At 38.8% G+C, this 25369-nt stretch overlaps 1 protein-coding gene across 9 annotated transcripts in view; it reads right to left on the minus strand.

Moving 5' to 3' along the window:
* Positions 1–25369, minus strand: part of LOC112683109 (protein grainyhead-like) — a 97923-nt gene that overhangs the window by 64755 nt on the left and 7799 nt on the right. For all 9 annotated transcript variants that reach the window (XM_025553983.1, XM_025553984.1, XM_025553985.1 and 6 more), the window contains exon 2: positions 24084–24885. In XM_025553983.1, the coding sequence (XP_025409768.1) occupies positions 24084–24688 (605 nt within the window). In that variant the 5' untranslated portion in view covers positions 24689–24885. The remainder of the gene's footprint in view (positions 1–24083; positions 24886–25369) is intronic.

Below are 25369 nucleotides of genomic sequence, written 5' to 3' on the forward strand. Positions count from 1 at the left end.
GCGTGTGTTAGTATTATACACATATATTATAGGCGGGCCGTACACGACGACGACTACGTTATAAATACATAATATACGAAGAAAGGAATAAAAAAAAAAAGTAATAATAATCGGTAAAAAAAAAAAAAAAAACAGTTAATTAAAATTCACGCTACTTTAGTATAATCGACGGATTTCACGAGGGAGACCCGCGGTCACGTTTTGTAATTAACCGCGCTAGATAACGAATCGCGTTCGTCCGTTGATTTCCGAGTGGACTTAACCGCCGCGCAGAGGCTGTACTGGAGTCCGGCCAACGAAATGCTTTAACCTTTTACCCTCAGAGTCGGCACGTCAATAACGGTACATACGTTCTGACCGTATTACACACGTGTGCACCACACACAAGCGCGCGGTCGTGTTCAATAATCTGACGATTGGTTTTCGAAAAATCACGTCCCGGGGGTAGGGATGGCAAAAAGAAAATCGATATCTTGGCATCGATATTTTCCCTCCGATAATACCAGCACATTGATATTTTAGGTTTTCGATATATCGTTTACCGGTACATCGATGTCAGGGAAATGTTTGCCATCCCTACCCGGGGGTGTACCGTGCGATCTGTGAATGCGGCCATTCGTCACAAAGTCACACGAAATCGGAGTGCACCACACGTGTTCATGCATCCCTCGTCCATGATATCCCAAATATCAGAATACGTAAAAGGACAATTGGTTTTGGAATGATTATAATTCTGTACAATCTTCGATTATACGGTTTTATTACAGAGCTGTATTCAAATTATATGTAAATGTGTAATTTTATAAACGTACCTCGAATGTCTCATTAGTTAGCAACGAGTAATTCACTGATGTAATTATCAGTTTTTATTTTTTTTTTTTTCGTGTTATGGACCAGAGTGACCTCTGAATATATCCATTAACAACATCCCGATTGCACCAAATAAATACCTAATGTATTATTATTTTACGAAATACCCAAAAAGAAAAACATTTCGTGTACCTATACTTTGTCCGTTCAAACAAATCCAATGTTGGATTCGATGAATTCAAATTTATTTGCAGATCATGTCTGACTGGTCTGGCAGTAAATTTACTGAATATTTATATTATATTATATTATATTTATATTCTATTAATTAACATTAATTATTGGACATTTTAAAGGACCACACGATATTATTTTAATGGAATAATAATTCATACTTAATTTAATATCAGTTTCTTAAAATTAATCTATCGTAACTCATGAAAAGTATTACACTCAAACAAAATATTATAATTGTATTATCATTTAATTTATTTTGAATCTCGGAAAAACCTGAATGCTACTTCCCGCATATCAAAACAATTTATATACGATTTGTTTTTAAATTATACTCGAATACGTTTCGATTACCTTGTCCTAATAATTGTATATATAATAAAAAAATAAAATTGTCACGGTTATAAATCCGTACACGCTTAATATAACTAAAAAAAATATTTGAAATTACATAACTATAAAAAATAAATATTTAAGATGTTTAATTATAATTTATTCGTGTTGGAAATCGACTGCGCGAATGAAATCTAAATTTTTTAAAACGTAGATGACCTCAACAATAAAACAACTGCCACAAGACGAGCACGCACGAACACACCAATACACGATGGGTCACTCGTCTATTTATACATAGAGTGGCGCCCGAGAAACATTTAACTGGTTGAAAAAAAGCAATTTCCATAAATCACCAACCTATATCAAAATCATATCTCGGCGTCGACAAGGTACATAATGAAAAACATAAGTATACACGATACAACTGTGTATCATACATCATTTTGAGTTTGGATAAGACTTACCAACATTCCGTAACATCACATAACATTCATATATAATAATAATATTATAGTTACATGGTTCTAAAAATCATTACTGTTAAATATACTTCCATACAAATGTGATATTTATTAAGAAAACGTTTAAGGGTTGGGGAAGTGGTGGGCCGGGTTGAATTGTAAATGCACGAATTATCTACGATGAAGTATCGAAGCCGAACATGAAACAATTGTACATACATGTACATAATATGCGCAACGATCGAAAACGGTAAACATTAATCTTCCGGTTCGTTTGATCGTTGTGCGCACAACATTATTAACAGCACGGTTTTTTTCCATCTCAAAACACGCACGCAACGAACGGTACGGTTCATGGCGGCAAACGATGTTAAACAGAAGAGAGGCCCGTCGTGTCGCCGCAACAAACCCAAAGCGAAGGTCATTATGTTATAATATGGCGATTTTTAGAAAAACAAAACCGTAAATATCGATAGCCAACCATGGAAAAATAAAAAACAAAACGATAATGGTTTCCAAATGGAAATCTAAAAAAATCGGGTAGTATCAGCCAGGGCTGTGGGTAGCATAATTAGCGCCGGGTGCCGAGAATTATTTTTAACGTCTCCACCCCGTCTACGAAACATTTATATACCTATAGGCTACAAGACTACTCTCAAACTTTCAGTAATGTCACTTAGATTATGAAAAAGCTCTTAGCGCTCCAGTGGTCATGGTGCCCGGTGCACACGCACTTCTAGCAGCCCCCCTAGGTACGGCCCTGGTACCAGCGTACTACGAAAATGATTCGATTAGGTGTTCCTGGATTCCGGAAGCTTATCAGAAAACGTAAGGAACACATATTAAATATAACCGTCAATAGTTCACCTTTTGCACCACGGTTGAGATGCACGGGAACAGTCTTAATATTTATCGATGCAGGATAAATTAGAAATTGACACGATTCGTCTGCAATTACATAAAATACGTTATTCCGCCTGGCAACAGTACGCTTACTATGCACGTGAAAACGACGGCGCGAAGAATGGCCGGCCAGATCACGCGTACTCCACGGGAAAAAGGCTATCTCCGATATTGTTCGCGTACAACTATTTCCGTTTCGTTTTTTCGAGGCGGGTTAGTGTTTCTGTTCGTCGGGTTTCTCCACATACCACGGGGCTGTTGTGGTATGTACCGTGACCAACGCAAGCTCGTACACACACACAATTCACGATCGTCGTAAATTTATACGGCGACGATACGATGATTATTATTTATATTTTATCGTACGAAACATCATTAGAGTGCGGTTAAAACGGCGATTGTTTACCGCGCCGCCGTCTGCGCATAAATTACGTTACGGGTACGCGTTTCGAACGCGGTTATAGTTTTACAAAACGGAATCATCTCGTATTACGTTATTACGTTATGATTGCGCGTGTATTTTTATTTTTTTTGTCGTCGTCGTTCGATTTACATTTTTTCGCGCGTTGTTCGCAGACACGCGTCAAGGTTACGCAGATCGCGCCCGCGAAACAATGCGTTGCCGCCGGCGAAAACCTTGCGCGCCCTGGGCCACCGCGTACGAACCCTTCGGAAAAAATGCGAGCATACGCACCAGAACGGTGAAGTGCGATACCATTATTATTATTATTATAATGACGAGAGCGGTGTCGTGCGGACGAGTAGGCGGCCGAGCCGGTTTCGTGGTACCTGTTTTCATCGGCCGTCGCGGGGTCAGGTCGTATTCGTCGTCGGCGGCGGCGGTGCACTAGCGGGTCAGCCACCCGCGCACCGCAAGGCCGCAAGGGCGCGCGATCCGATGACAAGTGTCGGCGACGACGAGTGTGCGCGTGCACCTACTAATCCTGTTCTAGAGGCCGCCGCCCGCCAAAGAGCGCGCGCGCGCAACAAGTTTACCTTCACAAGGCACTCTCTTCTGGTGCACCGGCACAATGTTGTAATCACATAACGCACGCGGACACGTTTTTCGCGACGACCGAAGAGCACGTGCGCGGCCACGTGCCGCGGAAAATATTGTTCGCACGAGATTGCGGGCTCCTGTGCGCGCGCGACCCGCGACGTTTATCCGCTGCCCGTATGACGCGCACCGACGAGCGGTCAGTGGTCCTGGACACGTCGCGAACCGATCGGGAACGGAAGCGCTCGGACAGCAACGGACGAGCACAACACGTTCAGGAGATGATTTTTTCGCGTCGAAAAATTAGGGCCTTTCGAACACAACGATGTCGTCGTCACCGTTTCCGTAACCGTTAAACCAGGCGTTCCTGATCTGCTCATCCGTCAGCTAGACGAACCACTGCACTATTTGTTAAATCCACTTTCGGCCACATACGGGACACTGTTTTCACACCGTCCACGGATGGGGGAGGGAGGACTAGTTGCGTTTGTTTTCATTTTTCTCGCGCTTTTATTTTATTACCTAACGTGTAAGCACATGATGTTTTTTTTCCTTTGGCAAAACTATACCGTTTGTACATTTAATCGTATACGCATTGGACGAAAATTATTATTAGTAGGTATACACACACACTCAACAAATAATCCATGTTACTATTCACGTGCATAATTGTGCACAGCTGTGTTAGTCAACATATTCGCAAAACCGCCGTTTTATTTCATTTCGAAACCGTTCGAGCATCATGCTTAGTAACGAAAATCACACGAATAACATTTGCGTTTACATCGGGTACAATTATTTCGACAAATCGCCTATTAATACGAAACGGTTTGCACACAGTATTTACACGGACTGATGCAACAGATGGAGAAACTTCAGTTCACAACATATTGTACATGGAATATGTGTAACTGTATACGGAAAACCAAAAAGGAATTTGTGAAACTCTTACGGACCTAAGGCATGGAACCACAACACCTCTACCGAATGATCGATCAGTCTAACCGAAATTCTACTCGTTACGTGTGATTAGCCGCAGTATAGATCGATAACAATGTACGTGGAAACTTTACACCACGGAAAATCAATAGTAATTCGAGTTCAGGGCCGTGTTAACCGCATGTGCAAGGGGTTCAAAAAACAAGAACAGCCGAAAATTTAGGGTGATTTTATAAATCAAATCTCAGGAAAAATGATCATAATAATCTATTGTTAAAATAATATAAAACGTGTTTTAAAAAATAACTATAAACGACTTGAATAACATTTTTGAAGTTTAACAAAACTCTGGACAATGCTCACATATGAAATGAGGAGGGGAAAAGAAAATTTGTTTGTTCCTATCATTAATATTTCTCTTTCAGTTCCAATCCTTTCCTTTGTAATAAGCGCTTGTTTGGGTCTTATTTAAAATATTTAAAAAAAAACCCTCAGTTCATTCCTATTTTGTTTTACGAAAATGCTTAATTTACTGACCACAATAATTAGTTATGCCAAAAAAAAGAAAATTCAATATTCAATTTACGTATCTACAGGGACGCTAAATGTTGATTTTTTATCAAAAAGTTATTTTAAGTAGGTGTTTAATATAAATTCGATCGGTATCAACCGGTATTACGCAACAGCCATTGTATAGTATCATCGTTGATCATTAAATTATAATACAATATTAATTATATTAATATATGTACATAATATTATTATCAATGGTATTGCCTATGTAATGTATTTTTTTTTCTAAACGCCTTTGTTAATTCGAAAAAAAAATGATGTTGATTATTACCAAATATATTTAGGATATTATTGTAATTGAACGTGCTTTGTATGGTTCACAAAATATATACGTGCCGCGGTGGTCATTCGACTGCAAGATTTCCTTTCTGTATCTTTCTCTTCCTAGTTTTTTTTAACCGAAGTGCGCGCATTAAGCGTCAACACGAAATTATCTCCGAAAAGAAGAAAAATAAAAAAAAATAAAAACACTATAATAATACAAACCGGTGAGCGAACAAAGTCAGATTGAGGTAGGACACTCCGCCCACGCGACAACGACCAATTTCATTATCGTCGTACATCAAAGGAGTACAAGTGCGTGCGTGCGTAGGTATATATTATGTGGATACAACTACTATACAAGCAGAACACGACCGGTTGCCTATTATTATTATTTTAAAGCGAATAATAACAATAATAATAATAATAATAATATATGAATAATAATAAACTAATATTGAATTTCTGACAACTGGTGATTGAGTGGCAAAACGCGATCGAACGTGAAAGAGAAATTGAACCATAATTATTGGGCGCAAAATGTTCCGGTTCCGCCAATCCATTACGGATTAATGTGTATTACGATTACATAAACAGAACCAACACCTGATTAAGCAATTAATCATTTTGCTGTACACGAATACTTGGACGACTACAAATCGTACTCTACTTTATGCGTTTTTGAATGTTTAATTATTAACACCGAACAGCCGTCGTAAATAATATAGATTCAACGAAAAAAAATAGTTAAACCTGTATCATTGAAGATGTAGAAATCGTATACTTCAAACTACAACGTTTGGTTTTTTTTTTTTTTTTAATTTTCCAACAGTTTAGTTTATATATAAAAAAAAAAAACGCTCGTAAATCGAGTTGTCCACGACTACCGAACCTACCAAAGCGATATTTATTAACAATAATTATACGACGCGATATTGTCGAGACGTTTTCACCTGACGAGGTGTAACGCACTTCATGACGTAAACGCGTTTCGTCGTTTGATCGGCGCAGATTTACAACAGATCGTCGATCGTGTCGTGTATTTCGGACAGTAAATATAAATAAAATAATATACACGTATAAAAATAAATAAAACTCTGCACACGACACCCGAAGTACTACTTTCCACCGTCGTCACCGGATTGATTTCTTTACGCGTAATAATAAACTCCATGCTCGCACAACATATCGTTAAATATTATATATTATACTACGTACGTCCGTCGAGGCACCACCGTACTACGTATTACAAACGAATGTTATAACATTAATTTATAACACTATGTATATTATGTATATTTCATACATCTCTAAAGGTATCGGAACGACTAATGCGTTTTTCGGTTAATGCATTCGGCGTAGGTAGAGAGAATCGTCTAAACGATTATATCTCACCTTGCGTAACTTTGAGTAACATACTTTGAGTGCTTCGAACACCTCGCGCACATATACTTTTATGTTAATAAATAATACATAAATGCGTGTGCGCGCACGCGCGCGCACGTGTGTGTGTGTATGTGTATCATGTGTATGCGTGTATGTGCGCGCAAAAATTCAAAAAATTATTTCAGACACGTCGTTATAAAATATACGAAGTGGAATATCGATGAAATAAAATATTTATAAAAATATTATTCAAGTTTTCCGTACGGATTTAAAATAATAATAACGTAATCGTCGAGAAATGATTTCCGTCGAACATGTGGTGGTCGTTGTGTGCACATAATATATCACCGCAGTAATAAATTGTAATTTTTAAAACAAAATGCCCACTCGACGACATCACTGATCACATTTAATATATTATGTAATTCCGGGCAATGGTTACGTATGTGTACTTAAAATATATAAGGTTAATCGTTCACCGGCTACTCATTTTTGTATACATCCATTTTTATTTGACTTATTTTTCAATATTACGTTACTCAGGTGCCTTCTCCAAACGAAAAAAAACATTCTAAGGAATAAAAATATTAGATGAATTATATAATTTTAAACTGTCGGATTATTATTAATGATAAACGCAATACGCTCACTTACTACTGTAATCCAGTATAATAGCAAATCGAATACCTCTATTTCGCAAAAAACGATACCAGACAGATAGTAAACAGATTTTAAATATATTATATCATTTTCGGTACCTACAGCTTATAAAAATTTCAAAATTTAATTTACAATACATGTTCATAGATATTAAATTTATAACTAAGTAGTACCAAATAGATACTAACTTGGTGATGGGCGATTTTTGAAAGTAAATCGATCTTTAAAATCGATTTAAATCGAAATAAAAAAAATCGATCCAAAAAAAGACCGATTCACTTTACATGCGTTTTTTTTCAACCATTAGATATGGCTGTGAACTAGGTAAAAAGTTGACTAAAATAAGAAATGTGTTGTAACTTTTAGTGATGAGCGATCCTTTTTGATCAAATCAGATCAAACCATGAAGATCGATTCATCGCATGAAAAAAATCGACTAAAATCACTTATCACTAGTAAAAATACACTGGTATTTATATACAGGCGTGCCTGACAAAGCATACGCACTTGTTAAGCCGTCATCAATGATGTATACTACATATACGCCATATATTCTTAACATTATTTTGAAAATGCATGGGTAAATACGTATACTCTCAATTCTCGAGCACTTCGCGAAAAAGTACTAAATGTAATAAATATTACAGATTTTAATTTTAGCTTTATTTTGTAAGACATTCAGATAAATATAAAGATAAACATAAATATTCAGATATTCGTCGGCGTAGTATACACTCAACAAAATTTATGAGAACATCACTGGCTGTCATTTTCAAATTCACCTAAACGTAAGATTCATTTTTTATAACACTAATCCAAATTATGTATAATTCATACCAATTCATTCAAATTAAATGTTTTCAAAATACTTTACTGCCAAGGGCAATAACAATCAATAACTATAAATTATAATATAAGTACCTTATTTATTAGAATAAGTGCATACACACACACACACACATATATAATATGATTTAAAGTACATGCGTTGAGTGCGTATCAAACGTTAACCACACAATTAAATATACTATAATTTCGAACATGGATACAGTTTTCGTTGATAAGATAATATTTCTTTGTTCAGATACATTCATGTCTTCGGTAGTACGTTGAATTTTTTAGGTACATTTACATAGTATATTCATTATTATATTCACAACAACATTACGATCGTGCTATAAACATGGAACATAGAAGTACAATTGGATCCAAACATTACTAAATACCTACATGGATATAACAGAAAAAGGGAATAATATTATGTTTTAATTTGTTTAATTTATCGATAGTTGAATTAAACACAAACCTATATAAACGTAAACATATATTAAGAAACTTAACTCATAAATATTAATTATTAAAGTTAAATACATGTTAACGATTTTTACATTCCGCAATATCACTATAATTATTTACACATTTTTACACACAAATGATGTATAATAAAGTGTATTTTTATATATGTATAATTTGATTTGTTAAGATAATTATTAAATATTTTATAATCATATTTATAGTACGATACTAACACTTTTTTTCGAAATTAATTTAAATAATTTTTTAAACATCATGATACGTACAACATTAACGTGAAATGTGGTATGAATGTAATTTTAAATAATAAGGAAATAATGCATGTAAGGTTTACAATGCAGATATTATAATTATAATTGTTGTTTTGTGTATTAACGTTGAATCCAGAATCTCTGTTTGTTTGTAAAAAAATAAATAATTACATAACGCGATGAAAATTCGGAGCGAAAGATCTACGTTTATAGTAATCGTGGCTTTTTACATCAATTACCGCATAATATTGTTATGGTCGCGAAAAAAACATGTGAAAACAAAGAAACGATTAACATCTTACAAAGGTGTTTTACATTGGTGTTTTTTTTTATTTCTTTGTTCGATCAAAACTCTTGGTGACAAAGAGTTGAATACTTTTGTTTGTGTAGATGCCTACATTTTAAATTTTCTCTCAAATTTAGGACGCGGAAATAAATTACATGGATATGTATGCCGCGTGGTATGAGGATAAAACGATAGTGAGAGTCAATAATTAAAAACCGTAGGACGGCCGATAAACGTATAATGAGATCATCGACGGCGTTCCCTTTGCGTCCCACGTATAAGGCGAAAAACCTCTTCATTAGGGCCGCCCAACCAAATTGGAAGCAAGGCCTACAAGTGGCGAAGGCGGTATATTCGAAGGAGTTGAACGCAAGTATAATTTTCGGTAATGTCAACGGCGATCGTAACAAACTCGAACATGTGCGACTATATATCACCTAATGTTAATGTGGCTAGTGCTAATCAGCCAGAGTGTACGATGATAGCCTCGGTCAAAAGTGCCACGTGAACAGCGGGTGATATATGTACAACTCCGATCTATAATTACCGTACCGGTGTACATAAAAAAATAATGTTCTTGTTCCATATTCAAACATATATATACATATTTTATATAATATTACAGCGCATAAGAGACGGGCAGATAGAAAGAATTTAATACAAGAAGAATACAAAATAAAAATATAAAAATGCACATGTTCGTCTAATATATATAAATATATATATATCTGTATGTATAATACGTTCGGAGAGAAACATTTTTTCACCATCATTATTTATATAAATCCGTGTATATGTTGGGATCATAATTTATTGTAGTGGAATAAAATGGCATGAGTTATGGGCTAAGCTACCGAGACTCGGATAGGATTGTATGTATGCGTGTTGTATACGTTTGAAAACGGAGAGGAAAAATCTTTGGAAAAGAAAAAAAATCTGCTCAAATATAATGTACTGCCCGTGTCCAATGCGGACGTCAAAAAAGTCGACGAGGACAATTTTTTTATCCCATTCTGAAAAAGACGACTTTATCTATTGCACGAGGATTTACAACAATGCGCCCGGTGGAAAACCGGTTGTTATATCGTGTACTCAAGGAATATACAGAGTGTTCTTGAAATCGGTGAGGAAACTACTACACGCGTACTCTTTGCATTTGCCAGCTGAAGAATATTTTGAAATTTTTTTCTATCTACAAAACCTGGGTTGTATCTAAATATCATTAGAATATTATTTCAAATGTAAAAACGAATTCTTGTAAGATATTTCTTTTAGTATTCACGTGAATATCGTTCACGTAACATCGATTTTGGGTTTGTCGCGCGTTTTTTACGCTTGAGTCGCCAGCACCAAAATATGTGATGTGACATATCTATTTGAATGAGAACTGTGCAAAATAAACAAAGGTGAAATTTATTTGTTTTTAACTGACATATCTGATTGATCAACACGGTTTTCGTTGAATTTCAATTATATTTTGTTTAATTACAATTATCTTAAAATAAAAACCATGTCAATCAATCAGACATGTTAAATAATAATAAATAAATTTCACCTTCGTTTATCTTGCAGAGTTATCATACAAATCGATATGTCCCACCATATATTTTGATTCTGATGACTCGAGCGTGAAAAACGGAGGACAATCCCAAAATCGATGTCACATATCAATTCACGTGAGAAATGTGTAAGAAATATCTTATAAGTATTAATTTTCAGATCCGAAATAATATTCAAAAAAATTTCATGAAATTCCTCGTTTGACCACTCCAGAGAGTACGCGTATACTAGTTTCCTTAACTATTTCAAGAACAACCTGTATATATATACGCGATAATGTATTTGTATTAATATAATAGATTATATGTAACAGTTAATGTGTTTTGTTGGTCTTTGTAGAAAACAAAAAGTCGTGGCGTCCGAAAACTAATCGTAATGCATACGTGTGTAGTAGATATACAATAATAATAGACTGTACGTAAAATACAAACACGCATGTTTTTTGCAGGAAAAAACGGTTTACACGTGTAAAATGACATACTATTGCACATAGGTAAAAAAAAAATTCACCCATAAATTATACAAATAAGGAGAAAAAAATAGGTAATTTTTATTCTTATATTTGATTGCCCAACAACGCTAAGTTGTCACTTGGCCGGATTTAGAGACTGTATAATATGAGTAATCATTTACGTTTGAAATAAAATTGAAAACAAAACAACAATAGGTATGCAATTGTCAGTTTAATCGAACATTTGAAATACATATTAATACGTGGATTATTCGAAACGCTGTACTGTGTATAGAGTATATACATAGTTATTAAATATTATATTATACATATTATTGCATATTATAACAAACACTACAGAAAAACCATAGATGAACATAATACTTTTGACCACCCCAACATTTTGACGGTATACGCGGGATAAATACGTTTACGGTTTTTTAAACGCACGAATTTGCGACTTATGTTAAGAATGATTTGTTTCAGGATGAAATTACAAATTTCGGTAGAAGTTAATCGTGGAATATAAAATTCACACACAGTGCGCGAGCTAAAAAACTACTTTCAATTTGAATATTTACGATAGAAATCTATTGGTGAACAAAAAAAAAAAAAAACTACTATCGTACGGGTTGAATGTATATTATAGTTAAAATATTATGACCAACAGTAAAAATAATATTTTGTATATATTATAGATTTTACGTGTTTTCTTTTAAAACGCCGCCCATAAATAACAACGGGACGATAAAAAGTTGGACGAAAATATCGTGCGGTTTTCTAGACGTCTCAGCACGCGACACCGACCTGCACAGTCACAAAACCTATTCAAAATCTACGCTTACATGCACACGGTTACAACCCTGCGGTGGTCAACCACGTGCAATACGAGGGCTGGCCCTCTAAATAAATAATTTTATCGGTTTACACTTTTCAATCAAGAACATCGAAATACTCGTGAATAAAAGAGATAAGCTGGATCCAACAAGTCGTTAACGTTAAAATTGAAAAGTATAAAAATATCAAAAAGAAAACGCGTCCAAAGACCTCGCGTCTTCTTCGTCCTTTAATATTCGAAGCACTGAGATTACGTGTTATCAACTATAAGTATATAAAACGTTAAAAAAAATGATGTTATATTTGTAATCGAACGATCTTCCTTAGGGGTGGTGGGGGATGTACAAAAATCCAAACCCTAGTGAACTCGACGTGGCGTTTCAGCGGACAGACGGAAATGAGAACGCCGCGCGTTTTCGAGCGATAAAAAAACGCCCGTTTTTTCCCCTACGTGCGCGATGAACGCTAGGCGGTTGGTTGTTGGTCCGTTTTGCCCATGTACGGCGACGGCCGATCACGCGAGAATTACCGCGCGATTACCATCGGAAAGTAGGTCGCCGCCGCCGGGCCGCCCGTGCCTTGCGTCCGCTGCAGGACAATACATATCAATAGCTTATACGCCCACCGGCAAACGTATCTTATCCGTGCGTGCGCGCGCGCGTAAGCAACACAACGATTCCGTCGCGAATCGATAAGTCGTGTATTGATAATTTTTCACTCGTTAATTTATTTCATTTTTTTTCACCACCATCTGATAACATTCATTGTTTCGTACGCCGCCGAGCGTGAGCAACGTATACACACGACGATAACTAAAAACGAAAATAGAATAATAACCCAAAACTATAGAAGCATATAGGTGCGCGTTCATTGTTACGCGTTTTTTTTTTTTTTTTGGCGTCCAACAGATTTGTAATATAACGTCCGTCGACGACGATCCGATCATCCCTCCGGGCTTCGGTAGAGTCCCGCGTAACGTGGTCGTACCGTGAAACCGTTGCGCGGGAGCCCTCGGGGGTCCGTCGTCCACCAAGCTTTCCGATCGCTATCCCGAATCTACGATCCTTTTGTAACCGACAATTATTGTTATTGTTTCGAACATTTTTCTCCGTCCATAACCCTCTAATTTTTTTAACGCCCCATACCATTCCGTCCGTGTCCCCCGAGGTATCGTGTTATTACCACAGTTATAATTATTACTGTTGTTGCTGCCGTTACGTTATCAACGAGATGGCTACATCAGGAGGATGGAGGAGGGTACGGTGTTGTTGTTATTCACGTCCTGACCAGTGGGGAACACGAAGTGGAGGTGGCGTCGGATCTAGGCAAATCGGGAACAACGTCATTGCGTTCGCTGGATAAAAACTATCCGATAAACTCGCGTGTACACCCTCTACACATACAACGTTTTTGTGTCACGTAATTTAAAATGAGCAGCAGCAACCGACCGCCGGGGCATATGCCACGACGTGGGTTTGAACACTGATTTCGCGCGTGTAACGTGTCCACGCGTTGTGAACCGCACACACGTCTAGATTCGGTCCAGCGCGCAGGTGCGGTAAATGACATTTTCGTCGGCAACGAATTAACACGGATCGATTAAACTCTCCATATCATACACGGTTGTAACAAGTACTGGATAGCGAATGCAAAAAAAACAATCTTACGACTACTACGTAAAATCGGTCTGCTTCCGATTTTTATCGATGTCTGAACTTTCGTATACCTGAGCTGTACGATTTCTGAGATCAATTTTTAATTAATGTCATTTATAACGCTCGTGATGACAAGACCATCGCTATTATTTATTATTAAACGTGTACACGTAATGTTTCAAACGATTCTCTTGTGCAGTCCAACAAGTGAAATGATTGTAATTTTAATGACAAATACACTGCAGTGCACGATAATAATTTTATTGTTCGAATTATGCGAGCGACTATTTATACAACTACACTCGACCGCGACAACGACCACTAAAACTATAATAATATTAATATTAATAATGCCCACAACAACAGCCGACGCGCAGTCGTAATTGAATACATATAGGTCGGTCAGCGATCGAGTACGCAAAACTATGTACAAACCCCAACGGCTGTTACGTAAATGATACAATATCTGTAAAATTTCGATGACGGATACACACGCATATTGTGGTTTCGGGATCGCGTTTCGGGATGACGAACCGAAAATTTCTCCGAGTACGAAACACGCGGTACGGACGTCGTGGACTATTATATATTATTATCTATTATTAATGTGTACGCGTACACAAGTCCGGTATACTGTACAGGTATTCTTCCGTACGTATGCGTGCCCTCTTGTGTATATACACGTATACACACACGCACGTCTTGGGATCGTTACATTTGTGACAGAAGCACGAACAATTTATGGACGACCACCTCATTTTCTGCCGTACATATTATACGTATACGTTTTTACGATACACACTGGTACACATGACGCGCAAATACAAATATAAATTAAACGAGACGCGGCGCGAGGACTCGATGCATAGGTACAAGAAACGACTCAGGGGAAACGAGGTGTTTTGCATATAAACCGTGAGCGTTGTCGTCGTTATATTCCCCAATGTTCTATAACGTATCACGTACGGAGAAAGTATTTCGATCGTAGGTATGTATTATTATGCATCGGGTCGGCGGCGGATGTATCTCCGTGAACTAAATCAGTGTGCATACGTTTCCATACGCACGTCAAGAAGGGAAAAAAAAATAGCAACGCCACTTTCACAAAACAGAAAAATGATCAGAACTATAAATTGAAAAAAATAACGAAATAACGAAATATTTCTGTACCACGCGCGTATCGTGTACGTCTTCTTGTTCGTTTCCAAATACAACCGCCGACCACCGAATTGTACAGCTACGCGATTCGCGACAACAATCGGTACGACCGTTGTAAATGAAAAAACGAGCACGTACCAATTTAACCAGGCGTGGCCCCGCGTAAAACCCTTTCCGTTCCAACCGACGGTCGTACATAACGGACCGCGCGCGTTTACATCTCGAAGGCGTAGGCGTAGACGTAATGGTTTGACGAAAACAAAATTAATCCTTAAAATAAATAATACTTCAAAGGAATAGAACCGTCGCAGCGAATCTCCGTCTTCTGCACGAGCAATATTTCCATGGCAGTTAATCGAAAGGCCGCATGACGTCCCGCACTACGGATACAATGTCTCGCGTATTCGGATCGATTCGACCAACAACAGTCGTGACGAACGGCCACGCACGGAATAAAAACGAAAAATGCAAAATGTGTACAGCCCATTTGCGTACGCGGTGCACAACGAATCGTTTTACAATGGGTTGTAAAACAAAACAATATGCACCGACGACCCGTGTATTTTCGTACGTTTCGCCACTACTCGACTAATATATTGTGTACACGTGTTGTAATAATGCACACACGGCACGTAATTGTATTGCGGTTACGGATGATTGTAATCGTCGTCGGATGATTTCCGAAATTCGTCAAATTTGTTTCGTATTATTATTATTATTATTATCGTGTACATTGTGCGCACACGTATATCCGTAACATAATAGAAAATTCTGTACGCTTTTGTCGACCTCGTATCTGTATAGGTTTTGAAAAACAATCTTGATCGGTTTAAAATTGTGCATGGAACAAGTGCACTTAACAATATCACGCACTCACTACAAAAACACCAAGAAACTAAAATATAGCATAGTATCCTCTATAAAGGATGCTAATTTTTTCCTTTGTAGTTCCAACAACGAAAAAAAAAAAAAGGTAAAATTTGACTTACAATCAACGAATTTATATAGATATAAATTGAACAAAAATAAAATTATGGAAATAGCGCAATTTTACGATTATTATTACTATTTTTGGTACCGCGCTAATAGCGCGTTGCATTCGCGTTGAATGGTTAACGACGACACACATGGATTTCATTTGATCTCGGTGACTTTTGTAATGTAGTTAAAAAAAAAAAAAAAAAAATCAAGAACATTATACCGCAGAAGTTACAGTCAATGACTCTGGATAAAAACATTTTACAAGAAAGCCGTTGCACTCAACATCGACGACTAGATGTGATATTTTCTGTTTCGAAACGAATCGTTCAAGACAAGTAATAAATATTGTAACATGTATCCGTAGTACTACAGCGTGTGGTCGAAAGACGAGTGGTCTATGCGACAGCAATGGAGCCGTGCGCGTACGAGTGAGGTGATTAATACGTAATAACGATTCCCCATAATAAATGCATACACGTTGGATGATTACGATGGCAGTGATGATGATGATGATGATGTATATGATAGATATAATTCGATGATGCTGATGACTAGTCGATTTTTTTGAAAGGAAGTACGGCCAGTTATTATTTATTAAATATGTGATCGGAATGTACGCGATACATGTGCAATAAGTTAATATATATATTCATTAAACCTTTTTTGTAGCCTAAGCGACTTTTTTCTAAGTATATCTATATGTCGGCGGCAGACATTTAACAGAAATTATTAAAAATCGATTTATTAATCAATCATACAGCCAAGATGTAAAAATGTACGGGCAATGCAGTTGGCGAATGTTCCGTTCTTCGGCGGCCAGTACGAATAACTTTGCAGAATACGTGTACGTATGCACATGGAAATGTGAAAACAAGACGATTTTATTTTCGCGCTTATTAAAATATAATGCACATCGTCGTTTCTCGTTGTCGCCGTCGACGACCTTGTACACGAAATCTTTCTGGCAGCGGTCACGGAAGATCTACGAGTGGGCGGTGGGCATACGGCTACGGGTGGAAGGGGGGATTTATTAATTGCCCGTCGCTGCGGATTTTGAGGCGCATTGACGGCGAATGGGTTCCCAACGCGTTTTCCTGTCGATAATGATCACGTATCCATTGTGCGCGCGCGTTCAAGCGGCTGAGTCATAGTACGGCAACAACACTACGGGATATCGTCCCAACACGGATCATCTACGAACGTAAGCAGCGATTAGACGCCGGTCGAGAGAAACTGCACGCGGCGTCCCGCGACCAACAGCCCCTTGGCAGACCCGACAAGAGGGGGGCAGCTGAGACTATAGCCCAAGGGCCCGGGCTTGACCAAGTTCATAACGTCTCGGTCATGGTGTCGAGCTATTTTCAGCATCACCAACATGAATCGTGCTAATAACCTACCCAAATAATTAAAGTGTATGCTGTATAGTTATGTCTATAATAAACACTACAATATTGATCTAAAACGTAGACAAATAACATTTTAAAGAAAGACCCATAGACTGTAAATAATTATTTAGTCCGTAGAATAACCATGACTGCGATTAAATTATCTCTGATGTACACGTTTTAAAAGAAGACATTGGACGTCGGTGGCAAGTTTAATACCTCGTGTGACAAGTGCCCAGATCGATTGGTCCCTGGAGCCCTTGATTTCTCTTCACGGCCCTGCCCCTTAGCAGAGACGTACGACCGTACCCGTGTGGTCGCGACGCCGAACGCGCGCAGAGCGATCGTTTGTTACCGTTTAAGTCTCGCCGGACGACTGTTACGCGGTTCCGTCGTTTCGGACCGATACAAGATACAAAAATATCGTATCCGATGAAAATGCGTTCCGTTTGAAGTACTGAAACTAATGGTTTCATCGTCACAACAACTCGATTTTATATCTGAAAAAGTTAAACAGTTGATGTCTTTTGACGAAATCATTTCGATGGCTCAATCGCGGTCCGTTCGGACGAGTTTTTTAAACAGTAAAAACACACGAGTTTCGTGCACACGTGAAATATTAATTACGCGAACAGATTCGCGTACGCGCGCATTTCAAAAACACGTCTGAAACCATTGCCTCGGCGCACAACAGGTGCGGGCAGGACGGTCCTGGGGCTCGGGTACGACTAGAAGCATGACGAAACGTTTCAAAATCCGATTTGTCAATGTCAAGGGTGGAATATGCACGCGTCCCCTCCTCCATCTTTGTAGAGCCGGCGAACACGATTAGTTTGGCGGTTAACGTTGCCAAATCGATCGTGACTCGCGGATCAGCCGAACCGATTCAATATTATTACATTTCAATCGTCGCCAACACACCTCGTGGGAATGGTAACATTGACGAAAGTACTTGCGCGAACGACGGCCGGTCGGGGCCGCGAGGGCAATCTGCCTTCTTCGACGCGGCGAACCGTCGTACGGACCGTGAAAATTCGATTTCGTGACAGCATCACGGACGACTAGTGTCAAATTTTAGATGCGAATCCGGAATAAATATCGTGGTGAGCAATCAGACAGTCGAAAACGTAATAATAATTACAAGTGCTGCGAACGACAATACCGAGACCGGGGACGTGCGTGCGAAAAACTTGCCCCGCAAGACCGATGGTATGCGGTCGCAACGGAAGAGGAGACGCTCGGAACCACCGATCGTGTGTTCCGCAACCGTAACCGGTAACCGTACGCGACACGTAATTACCACGTCCCGCGTGCCGCACGTGCTCGAGTTCGGTAGCGGCTAAACCGGAACACGAGCAATGCGATACGTTTCGTGATCTCGTCGGCACGGGCACAACTAGAGCCCAAACATAGGGGGCGCTGAAATCGATGGAAATAAAATTTAACTGTGATCACTATAGGTCAGGGATGGCGAACCTTTTTTAGTTCAAATGCCAAATTTTTCCTTTTTAGGTTTTGAAAATCGTTCACGTGCCCGAAGAAAATTATATTTTCTAAGACTAAATATAAAATTACAGATTTATTACATTGTTTTTAACAAATTTTAGTCATTATTAGTAGAAACACAAGCAGAAATGGTTTCATTGGTCAAAACGTTTCTTCTCTTCGATTTAATTAAATTTGTTATGGCGAATAAGCTTTCACAAACATAAGTTGACGAAAAATATGAAAGCATTCAATTTTTTGCGCGTGCCATTCAAATTTAGTCAACGTGCCATTTTTGGCACCCGTACCATAGGTTCGCCCCCCTGCTATAGATTATATAGATCTGAAGAAAAAAACACTATAGTGCTTGAACTCGGGCGTGCTAAAAACCCTATTGCGGCCCCTCCCCCTCAGTTGCAGAAGTGAAACTGGAAATTTTCACGCCCAAGGAAAATTTTAAATGATGCCCTATTTATTATGGACCAATAATCAAATACTCTTCTCGAGAATTTTTTTCTTATAATTAATATAGATACAATCATACTTATTGAGTTTTAACCTAATAACAGTGTTTAACAAAGTTAAAAATATCAAATGAGTCGTTAATAATTGCAAAAAGTGCACCCTCTAAGATTTTACGCCCGGGGACGAATCCCTGTCTTTCACCCCATAGTTCCGCCCCAGCCTAGTTGCGCCAATGATACTCGGAAACGGATAAACCGAAACGTGCGCGTGCAAAGTACGGAGTACGGATTACACAACGTTGCAACAACGACCGTTGTGCACGCGCGATACGCACACGTGCGAATTCGGACAACGCAACCGCGACGGCGGACGACCTTGCGGTCACGGGCGCGACGTTTACGCATGCTTTTATTCCAGGCACGGCGAGTTGGTGCAACTTTGACGAACGCGCTGCGCGCCCCGGTCGTATCGTCGGGCGCGACGGAGACGAAATACGTTTGAGTACGGCCGAAGGAATGGATCGCGATGAAACACAGCCCTAGCGAAACGATTCACCCTCTGCGGGAGGCGAACCAAAAAACAAGATGATTTCCACCGAGGGTTGATGAGATAACGGTTGGATACATACATAAATGTGTACAATGGGATAATAAAATAACACGAGGTGGTGTGAAAACGTTTTTTTTTTTTTTAGTCGTACCTACGCTATCGCGCTGCTCTGCTGCACCTCCGTCGTACGCGGCAAGAAAGACTTCAACGCCTCGAACATTCAAACACAATAGAACACATACGCTATCACAGTATTACATTTTATATGTACATAAGACGTAGATGTAATAATATAGCAGTCTTGCTCTCAACAATTAGCCGGTGCGCACGAAAACCGAATGTACGTTTTAGCGAAATCGGTCGTTGTCGGAAGAAGTTAAGTCCCCGCTACTAAATTTCGAGGATCAATTAAGTAACCTTGCAATCTCTATGACTCGCACACACACATACACACACATATGTATATACATTATTATAATATATGTACGAGTATACTCACCAATGGTTTCTGCGTATAAAATAAATTGGCTGTTGCTTGCGAAGAATCAATGTCGTTCTAAATTTACCATATAATTGAGGTCAATTTTAATAACACGATTAAGCTGATTCGGTTCTCGTTTAAAAATGTGCGCAACAGCACAAAGACCCATCTCAACCACTATTGTTTTTATTTTCATCTGGTGACTATTTTGATATTTCTTATATAACAGTGTAGATGTTCGAAAAAAACCTTGAAGCTATTATCTTAAATCTCAAATTATATTGTACCTACATAAATACATTATTGTATTAAGAGTATTATATGTACACGGAGTATTTAATATCAATTACGCAACTACATCGAATAAATATTTATGTTATAAACAATGTATTAGTACGAACAAAATTGTGAAAATTCGAGAGATAACAAAAATCAACCGTTTTGTTTGATAAAGCATTTGTTGCCGTTTTAGTACGTCATCTGCCGACTGTACTTAAGTAAAAATGATCTGTTGAACATCCGACAATTACTATGAGCATCATTAAATATTTTGTACCAAGCCACTTGTCATCAAAATTACATCAAGATTTAACTCCAAGACGATTTCTCTGAACAAATGCGTATATAATGCGGTAATTGGAGTCGATTATAGAACGTATTAATGAATATTATTAATGTAATGTTTGTTCGTGATCATCATTATTGTCTATAATGGCTGTACATAGTCCAGAATTATTGAACAAAATATTATAAATTCGCGAAAAATAAAAAATCCTAGGTAAATCGCAAGTATTTTTTTTTCATTTGACAGATATTATCATGAAATAAATGTCTTAGAAAATTGCCCAGTTGAATTGAACGCGCCACTAATACAATAAGAATCAGGAAAAATAATTTAGCAAGTCATGACAGCTTCTACAGGATGATAATCGATATTTATTTGAACAGGTTTATCAGTAAGTCGTTATCAAAGGGAGTAAATATTATATTTGTCAAAAATTGACAGTCGCTGCAATATATACGTACATACAAATACTTAAATATACCCATATATTTATGTATACGTGTATAGGGAGCTGAAAAGTAGTAAAGAAGACGTGGCAGGTGCACTTTATGCTCAGTAACAACATAAATCTAAACGATGCAACCCACGCTGTTATCAATAGTCGAGTCACGATAAAAAAAAAAAAAAAAAAAAAAAAAGAACGTTATCTGATTAACAAGATCAAATTATATTTGTTTCGATTGAATGATGTATACCACTTTGCCGCCATCACCTCTAATAAATGTATTTAATACATGTATGTAATGGTAGTATAATGTATGCATCGGGTCGCTGTACACGCACGCACTACTATTCGAAACCAATAACGAAATAGTAGTATGCGTTTTATTTTTGTACGACAATGGTTTGGGAGCGAAATCGCGTTCGATTTTTAATATACGATTACCGAATATCGTTTAAAAACATTCCCCATCGTCCGCCTTCCGATAGACTCCTGCAGCAGCAGCAACAATAACAGCGGCCTCGGCGGCGCGTTTCGTATTTAAATGATAATCGCCGTTGGGAATCTTTGGTACATTGTCAACGGTGGAAGTACACAAGCCATTGTGTTGGGTTAGATACACTTCAATTGTCGTATCGACCGCCGCGCGTTTAACGAAACACTCGATTTCCCTGGGTATTATATTACACGCGTACATAAGTATTATTTATACGCTAAACACTCGGAATTAAAGTGAAATCCGTGGTCGGGGACTCGTATTATCGGTATAATATATGTATTTTTTTTTCTTACCTACCAGACTTTTATTAACAACTCTAAACGGTTAATGCAGAAGTTAATCCGAATCGTTAATTAAATTTTTTATTTTCAAAAAAAATAAAATCGCTGTCGTATGGTATCACGGCGTGAAGTACTTTTTGTAATCGGGGGGAGGGGAGGGGGTCCGACCGAGAAATGGGCACTAACACATTTATTCGTATATGTACAGACACACGCACTAACAGGTCGTCTTTATAATATGTTTATAATATATTATACATATATAAACACATTGTTGGCGTCTTATCGCCATGCGTATATTAAGGAGAACTTTCTTGAGCGACGGCGGCAACGACCTTGGGAATGATTACGTTTAATTCTTCCTATGTTACACGCACGCACACGCACTTGTTATAGTGTTTATATACGACGAGTGTGATGCCATGGGAAAACATAATGAAAAGTACACGAATAATATATTATAAAACGCGAGGGACGGTTGGACAACGCGTTCGTATATTATTAATAACAATAAAACAATTTATAATTTTACGCGTCTATGTACCGCGCACTTTGGTATTAAGACGGCCAAGTGGTTACAACCCACTTGGGTAAAATCATCGATAGCTGAACGCACGTTTGGTTAGTATTTTCGACAAAGAGAATAAAAGCTCGTTCGCGCGTGTTTATTAACGTAATAAATACGAGTCCGTATTGTTACTTTAAGCGAAATGCGCTCGATCTACACCGGTTTCGATTGTCAACTGTCGATTCAAAAAAATGATTTTATCAATTATGCAGATGTAAACGAAAATTGTTCGAAACACATACAACAAACGAGATAGTTATTTGTCTATTTTTTCTCTCGATTCAGACGGATAAATTACAAATCCTACAACCGTACTTGTTGTACATTTCAAATGCACACGGTCGACAATAAAATTCGTACCTATAGCGATCAACCGAACGAGCTATGGTTAAGTTCTTCCTTTTAAATTTTCAAGTTCAAAGATGACGGATCACTGCATTATAAAATTGGCAAAAGATCCGTCAACCTAAGGTTAAAACCACGTCTACCACAAGATATTTTACTTGAACCCAAAGAAAACACCTCAGATTCAGACACGGATCTAGAATTATAAGCTCACGAAAAATTTGTAAATACGATTGTATATTGATTGTAAATTGCAAACTTAAATGGCATTGTAAAAATACTTAGTGTATGACACAATTAAACTAATAAATAAAAAAATAAAAAAAATATTTCTTCCGAACAGAATAGAAAACAATAAAACAACTAATGCGAAACGTTAATCTTCCGCTGATTCAGCGCGTGGAATGCACCGAACGGACACGGGTGGGCAAAACTTTCGGGTGATCGACGTGCGTCCGTCGGATGAGTTCGCGTTCGGCGACGGTTCAACACACTCGCGAATTCGCGCGCGCGCGTCACGCGTTCAACGACCTCGTGGCGGTGACGGCGGCGGACGTTGTAGTCGATTTCTGTCGACGCGCGTGCGTGATTTCCGACGATGAAACCGTCTCCAAAACCGAATACCCTTACCTGGCGGGCGCTGAACGGGTTCCGAGTGCAGAAGGGTCCCTACCCCGTCCACCATCGAACTCGTTTGAACACCGGATCGGCTGCGACATACAGTCCCTCGAAGGGGTACGGTGCGAGCGAGTGCACACATGGGCGAACCCGTGCAGGGCCTGCGGAGGCAGTGTAACAAGTGAAAAACACGAAACGCGCACGAACGCAGCGTAGGACTATGAATCTGCATGAATATTAGTTTCAAGCGGACACGTACCGATTTTCGATTGACCGATTCGTTCATAACAAAGTCAACAAATTATAGGTTGTTATATGTTATGTTAACAGCAATGGTGGACACTAACCTGTGCAATATATGTCCCATATCGTCGACCAGTTCCTGCATTACCAGCACCGTGGTGCCACCCGACGACTCCAAGTACTGGTGCGCCGGCTGTCCCTGGACCAGCACGGATACGGCCGAACCGTTGACCGGATCCTGTTGGATTGTGATACCAGGTGGCAACGATCCACTGGGATTCTGATGGTCATAGATGATGGTCTGCTGCGGATCGGTGTCCGATATATAGATCACTGTCTTCTGGTCCAACGGATCGTCAGGATGCTGTTGCTGATGGTGATGTGTTTGTTGTTGCTGTTGCTGTTGTTGTTGGTGATGATGTTGTTGTTGTTGCTGCTGCTGCTGTTGTTGTTGCTGGTGGTGTTGATGATGATGATGGTAATCGGCTGTCGGGAACTCGTCCACGCTCACCGGTTGCATGGTGGCCAGCATCACGGGGGACGTGCTCTCCGGTGGCATGTCCTGCACGGCCGTCGGCGACATCACGGTCTGAGGATGCGGCGGCGGCGACAAGTCCGGCGATTCCTCTTTGCACTGGTGCACCAGCACGGTGGCCATTGGCGGCGACAACGGCTGTCGTTGCTGTTGCCCGTCCACCGCGGACGACATGTGCGGACGCTGCGGACCGAACGCTACGCGGAGTTCTGAGGCTATATCGCTGTCCGCCGCAATAGGTTATCGCTGTCGCTACGTCGCTTCGTCCGTCCCTCGGCAGACAACTTTAGCTAACGAACTGCGTACTTAGCTATCTCACTGGACCGCGTCTCCGCTGCCTACACGACCACCCGCTTCGATCCGCATATTGTCTGGAACAACAATCGATATACTATTATTATTAGCTTTCAGTAGTCGTTTGTACGAGCTAAAAGTTTACATGATTATAATTCGGTAAATGTGGACGTATCGAGAAAAAAAATTCCGTTCGAACGGAAGGGACGAAAGAAAAAACGCAGTATAATAAAACATCGTTTATTGTATTGATTATATTATATCATAAACAACCATTACGATATACGTTTAATTGCACGTGATAAATTGTAAATCTATAATGTATACCGTGTGTTGCGCATGGCAATAAATCTCGTTCTAGGACCGAGAGAACCACCATAAAAGGCCGCGCAGTCGCAACGACGACAAAACGGTTTCGTTATGATTTCATTCGGTCGTAGAAACGGCAGTTGACCAAACGGCCGAAACGAACGTTGAGATTTCGACGCGAGACAATCGACGGCGTTTCCCTCCTTGAAAGCGTACATTAATCCGTTGTGTATACATGTATATTTTTTTACG

The sequence above is a fragment of the Sipha flava genome, unplaced genomic scaffold (assembly GCF_003268045.1).
Source record: "Sipha flava isolate LNK unplaced genomic scaffold, YSA_version1 219_pilon_pilon, whole genome shotgun sequence".
NCBI lineage: Eukaryota > Metazoa > Arthropoda > Insecta > Hemiptera > Aphididae > Sipha > Sipha flava.